Below are 6,000 nucleotides of genomic sequence, written 5' to 3' on the forward strand. Positions count from 1 at the left end.
AGGAATGAGCTTAACCTCCATGCAGCATCCAAAAAATGGGATGGAGGAGCATCGATGTGCTGGTAGCATCACAGCAGGCGGCCAAAGCAGCTCACCCAGAGCTGGGTCAGGCCAGGGAAAGCGCCCAGCTGAAAACCAGGGATGTGGGATTGGTACCTTTGCTCTGCCACAGCCTTCCCTCGGGTGCCTGGGCACAGTTGCTGGGTTTGACCCTCCGCGATCACGAGACCAACAAGCAAATACGGCAATATTGACTTTACCTTTGCGCGTCCACACTTTAATCTGCAGCCTCTGAGGCTGCAGGCTTGGAAAAAAATGTTTCTCCAAAATCTGGGGCTTCTGCTGGGAACCAGCAGCAGATGAGACCCTGCTACTCCCCTGAAGCATCCCCGGGGGTGAGCAGCAGCCAAAGGGCTTTGCCAGGGCATGGGAAGACCCCGAAGCAGTGCTTGCTGGTATGAGTCAGTGCCACAGCCACCCTCCCCAGCAAACCAGCCAGACGGCACGCCTCGTCTTGTCTTACTCAGAAGGGATTTTTTTTTTTTCTTTTTTTTCCTCGATTTTCCTGTGTTTTGCGACGTTTAAAAGCTGCCGCACGCCTCCTGCCATAAACAGCCACGTGCACGTAGGTGCAGCCCCCCCCAGCAGTTTGCTGCCCAGCTGGAAGTCAGATCAGATCAGTCATGGGGTGATGTACCGCCGTGGATGGAGAGGTCACCCGCAGGGGTCCAAACCATGCGCCCAAGGCTGCTGGCCCTGGGGAACCCCCCCACAGCCGTTCCCTTTGGATGCACACACCTACACGGCGGGGGGGGAAACGGAGGTCCCAGTGCTGCCCCAGCCTCTCTTAGGCACAGGGGGGACACAGACCCTCTGCCCTGAGGAGAAGGACTGCTGCCTGGAGAGGTAGAACTCAGGGCAAAGCTTACGCAACGCTTTTCCCTACCAGAAACAAGGAGCAAAGCTGGAAATGACCCTGGATGCCTCTGTAGCGCGGACAAAAAGCAAGAACAGTTCAGGGAGCTGCCTGAACACAGCTTTACCCTTCAGCCCTGCCCGCACGGGATGCCAGCGGTACAAAGTCACCGCTCAGGGGGTCCCGTGGCCCCCAGCTGCCATCGGGGCCGCAGGACCTCACGCACGCAGGGACTGTCCCGTATCTCGTGCTGGGGCTGAAAGCGGAGCGGAGCAGGAAGATTTGGCACCTTTAAATCCACCCTTGCCAGGGTTTTGTTTGCCTCCAGCAGGAACGGGGACCTTGCCCCCTTGCACGCAGGCGGCTGCAGGCTCTTGTTTTCTCAGTGCTTTATCAAGCAGCACACCCCAGCTATCAATCAGGCTGATCGCAGAAGGGCCAAACAGCCAAGTTGACTAATTCAAGGCAAAAATCTGCCAAAACACCACTTAGGGCAGTACAGCACGTGGGCCAGCTGGGCTCCAGGACCGCCCAGCCCCACGCACCCCCTGAGCTGCCATCCCCACCAGGAGCTCCAGCCTGACATCAGACCCACAAAATGCAAGCCCTGAGCGAGTTTTCTCTCTCCCTTCATTATGAAAGGCTCACTCTGCACTTTTAAATCCTTCCCCCATCCCCGACCAGAGCCAGGTGCTCACTCCTACCCCACGAGGCACTGGAGCAGGGCAGGGCAGCAATGGGCTTGGGGAGAAAAACAAGTTCAGTGCCAGCAGGGACAGGCTGTGCAGCCAAGTAAAGAGGAAAGGGTGGGGAAAAGCATTTGCAGCATCACCACAGCCCAGCCGGATCTTGCTCACATGCAAACCAGACACGTACAGGGGAGTCACGCTGACACGACCGTGCCATCAAGCGTCACCAGACCCTGCTGCTGCGGTCGGAGGCTGCACCGCGTCCTGGTTGAGAGCACCGCTCTGCCCTCCCACCCCGGATGAAGAACAACCCACAGCGTTTTAAAAGGCTGCTCGAGTTTATTACTTGCCATCGTACGAGTACAAGGTAAATAAAACACGTTACCGCGTCTGCGCGGAAAGGGCGTAGTTACGTTGAGAAAGAGTAAAAAGGCTGGTGTGGGAATCGTGGGGGGGGTTTTGCTGCATTTTCTTCTTACAAAGCAACACCTTTGCTTTGGAGCAGCCTGCCTACTCTACAGGGGGAAGGGGCTGTGCCCGCCGGCCTGGGGAGCAGCCGCTGACCCGCTCACGCCGAGGGTCCGGAGCTGGGCTCGCTGGCGTGACGCCTCCGTCCCGCTCCCGGGGCCGGAATCAGGCCACATGCCATCGGTCCCGTTGTCACCCGCAGCGTTCCCGAGCTGCAAGACAGAGCAGAGAGGGGGTCAGGCCAACGCCGAGGCGTTGCGCTGTCGCTCCCGCGTTGATTTTTGCAGCGAGGGAGCGGGCGCCCTGGGCACGAAGACGTCGCCCATCAGGTCGGGACGCACCTCGGGGGACGCAGCAGGGATGTCCCCAACCGCCCCGGGTGCCGCGCTGGCGCTCGCCTGCGTCACCTCGTCCGAGGAAAGCACTCACCTCTCCGGGGACTCTGACACAGTTGTCATGGCCGGGTGAGTCGTCTTCCCGAAGAAGAAGCTGGCCCACCAGTGGCCGGGGTCAGACTTGGGCAGACCTGGGGGACAGCGTGTGCCGGGGAAAGTCTGGGTCAGTGCAACCCAGGCAATCCCGCTACCAGCCCGGTCTCATCCCATAGGAGAGGCTGGGTCACCTCCAGTAAGATTTGGAGCGGAGGGGCCAGGAGCAGAGTCCTCCCACGGCCCCGAGCCGGGCAGCGCTTACCGGGGGGGTGGGGGATGACCTCCCCAGAATACTCCGAGCTGCCGCAGGAGCTGTTGCTGGATGTGGAGCTCAGGCGCCCTGTGGAGAAATCACGGCCATCAGAGCCACCACCGACCCTCGGTCGCGCCACGAAAAGCAAAGCACGGGCTCGGTGTGGCCGTCCCTGGAGTGACACGGCTCAGTCTCATCACTGTATCACTCCAGTACTTGCCCAGCTTTAGTGCCAAGTCAATAAAAAACACTAGGAAGGGAATACTGGCGAGATTACAAACTGGCCAACAGCAGGTAGCAGAAAAGCACCTGAACACCTCTGAAGGAAAACCCTTGCAACCCCAAGGACATTATTTAATGGCTTTGCATCTGTATGCAACACTTGGGAGGCCTGTGCAGACAACTTGAGGCCAAGAGGATGCAGATTCCTGCATATAATCCATGCAGTTTTAGTCCAACTGCTAGAAGCCTGTTACTAGTTTCAGCTCAAGGGGAACACTTTAATTCCCTCTGGTTTAGGCAATCCATTAAACCAGAAAGTCTCTCCCCTGGAGAGGTACCAGTAGCTACCATTGCCCAGGCTGGTTTTGCAGCTCATTTCCTCAGCAACAGTGCAAGATGCATTTGAGGCCATCACCTCCCCTCATCTACGACCTTAACAAGAAGTGAAGGAGTTTGCAAGACCTATCTCCAGCCGGTACAACGGGGCAGGGGTGGCCCAAAGGAGGCTCTGAGCAGCAGGAGGGATGGCGGCTGGCTGCTCCCCTTCCCCAGCAAGGAGCCTGCCAGCTCTCACGGGGCTTCAGCTGAAAGCTCACACCTGAGCTCAGCTTCGTCTCTGCTGGAGCCTCATCCCCTCCAGGCTGGCAGAGCATCCCACCCGCTCGCCCACCACCCCGAGCCCACCCCAGCCCCGAGCGCGCGCCCTTACTTCTGTAGTAGTTGTGCGTCGCCATGAGCGAGCCGCTTGATGGGATGGATGCCATGGTTCTCGATCTTGGTTCTTGTGCAGATCTAAAACCTGCGAGCAAAGGGGCAGCTGTCATTGCAGAGGGGACGAAGCGTGGCCCCCCCGCAGCCCCCACCCGCCCCGGGCCTGACCCGTGCCCGTACACGAGAAAGCTGCAAGAGTTTCAATGGTACCAGCGCGATTTCTCAAAGAGATTTGACACGCAGACCCTCACAGTGGCACTGCGCTGGGTACAGAGGTTAGCGCTCGTGGTGCTACACGTGGTTTAAATCCGCAGCTGTAGAGCCAAGAGCGCTACGTGCAAAGCCAAAATAATTCCCTCAAAAACGACTGTCTGCACAGAGCACAGGCCTGGCAAGTCTGCGCAGCACCTTCCCCGAACCCCACACGGGTGCTTGGCTTCCTTGCAAAAATCCAATTCCCCTCATTGTATCAACAGTTGGGAGTTATGAAATCTCAGGCAGAGATTGCGTAAGTAGCAAAGGAGTGTTTAGCTTGGGGCACATACCGAGGATTTTCATGCAAGGGGTTCCAGCCCCAGCCTGTCCCCAGCAGTGCCTCCGCCACCCCCGAGCCGGGGGCAAACCTGCGGGCCACCATCACGCACAACACATCCCTCCTCCTGCAACGTCTGCTTCCAGCACGGGCAAGAAAATTTGCTCTCCCTGGCCCACAGTTATTTTGGGGAATTATTTTTCTCCTCCTGGTACAATGCACACCCCTGCTAAGATGCTGACTCTTCCCACGTCCCGTGGCCTGATCCCTTCTTCTTCAAGCAAACTCCAAAAAGGCTCAAACACCCAAAGGTGCCTCTTGCCAGCACAAACCACGGTCCCCTGGGCCTGCAAGAGGACACCGAGCCCCATCGCCATCCGGAGGCACAGCAAAAGCACCGACCTGGGCTGTGAGCCGGGTGCGGGGGAGGCAGCCAGCACCCCAGGGTCCTCACCCCCGCCCCCGGCCATCCAGCTCCTCCCCAGCTCCCGATGAGGCTTCTTCCTGGTCTAATGCTGCACCCGCTTGTTGGGTATCCTGCTACGGAACGTCCTCCACGCACCCACGTCCCCGTTAATGCAGTAATCCTCAGTGGGGAAACTGAGGCACGGAGCCGTCTCCCACAAGTTTCACCCCAAAGCGACTCGGCACAGCCTTGCAGTGCACCCTTCTCAAAGCAAGAAAACCCCCACGCCACCCCACCCCAAATTGCTACGGGCCGCCCCGTTTCCCCCCCGCTGGGGCTGCACTACCTGGACTGGGCAGCGGCGGGGTCCGGCGGGCGGGCGGGCACTAGGGCCGCTCGGCGGCGGCGGCGGCGGCGCCGCCCGGGGAACGCAGCGTCCGCTCCGCACCGCACGGCCTGAGCCGCGGCGCTGCTGGCTCCGCCCCCCGCCCCGCCCTTATATCCCCTCTGGACACGCCTCCTCGGGGCGCACCGCCAATCGAGACGAGGAGGGCGCGGCCGGGAACGCCCCCCCCTCCTTTTTTTTTCCCGAGGGGGCGTGGTCTGCGAGGCAGGGGCGGGGTCTGCGAGGGAGGGGCGGGGTCTGCGAGGGAGGGGCGGGGCCGGGTGTGCGCAGCGCCGAGCACCGGCGGAGCGGCCGAACCGCGCCGGGGGTCCCGCGTTCCCGGGGGGGGCGAGGAGCGAGGGGGTCCTTCTCCGGAATCGCTCGAACTGCCACACAAACCCTCCGCCTAACGTTCAAATAATACGTGGAATTTGGGGCGAGAAGAGTTAAAAAGATTGAAGTGACACCACCTTTCAAGTGGGAGTAAAAATGGATACGTTAATAAAGATGGATTTGAAGGGATTCTGAGCTGGCTGGGCTGTATCAATTTGGGGGGGAGAATACTTCATTTTAGAGGAAAAAGCCTGCAGTGAGGCCCAAGTACAACCTGCACCAAAATACAACTCCTCTGTCTTTGGGTATAACATCCTGTACGGATGCTGTGAGATAAACCACCGGTACTGCGGGGTCCGAGTCCTGGAGAGCCAAGGCAATATCTATGTAAGAGGAAAACAGAAACTTCCCAGAAAATTGCTTTCTGTGTGGAATGGAAATGCGGTTGAGAACACAAAGTGAATCCACACTTAAGTGTCACGGAGAGACACAAGAGCCTCGCGGTGTCTCCACAAAGGCAGCTGGCTATTTGCTATAGCTGAAGTGTTATTCATTTATTCGCTCTCCCAAATTCAGCAATACTTCAGAGCAGTGTGCTGTGGCCCGCTGAGGGTTCGCAATAAAATCTTGCAGCTGTGGGAAAGAGCATTTTTA

At 58.8% G+C, this 6,000-nt stretch overlaps 1 protein-coding gene across 1 annotated transcript; it reads right to left on the reverse strand.

The window, feature by feature from the left end:
- Positions 1 to 1,924: 1,924 nt before the first annotated feature.
- On the reverse strand, positions 1,925 to 5,113 carry PPDPF (pancreatic progenitor cell differentiation and proliferation factor). Its single transcript, XM_030010732.1, has 5 exons — positions 4,975 to 5,113; positions 3,689 to 3,778; positions 2,767 to 2,844; positions 2,503 to 2,599; positions 1,925 to 2,285 (listed from the first exon to the last, which is right to left on the reverse strand). The coding sequence occupies exons 2-5, from the start codon at positions 3,741 to 3,743 to the stop codon at positions 2,174 to 2,176; spliced, it is 342 nt and encodes a 113-aa protein (XP_029866592.1). The 5' UTR covers positions 3,744 to 3,778; positions 4,975 to 5,113; the 3' UTR covers positions 1,925 to 2,173.
- Between the last annotated feature and the right edge of the window lie 887 nt (positions 5,114 to 6,000).

This window comes from Aquila chrysaetos, chromosome 3 (genome assembly GCF_900496995.4).
Source record: "Aquila chrysaetos chrysaetos chromosome 3, bAquChr1.4, whole genome shotgun sequence".
NCBI classification, from domain to species: Eukaryota; Metazoa; Chordata; class Aves; order Accipitriformes; family Accipitridae; genus Aquila; species Aquila chrysaetos.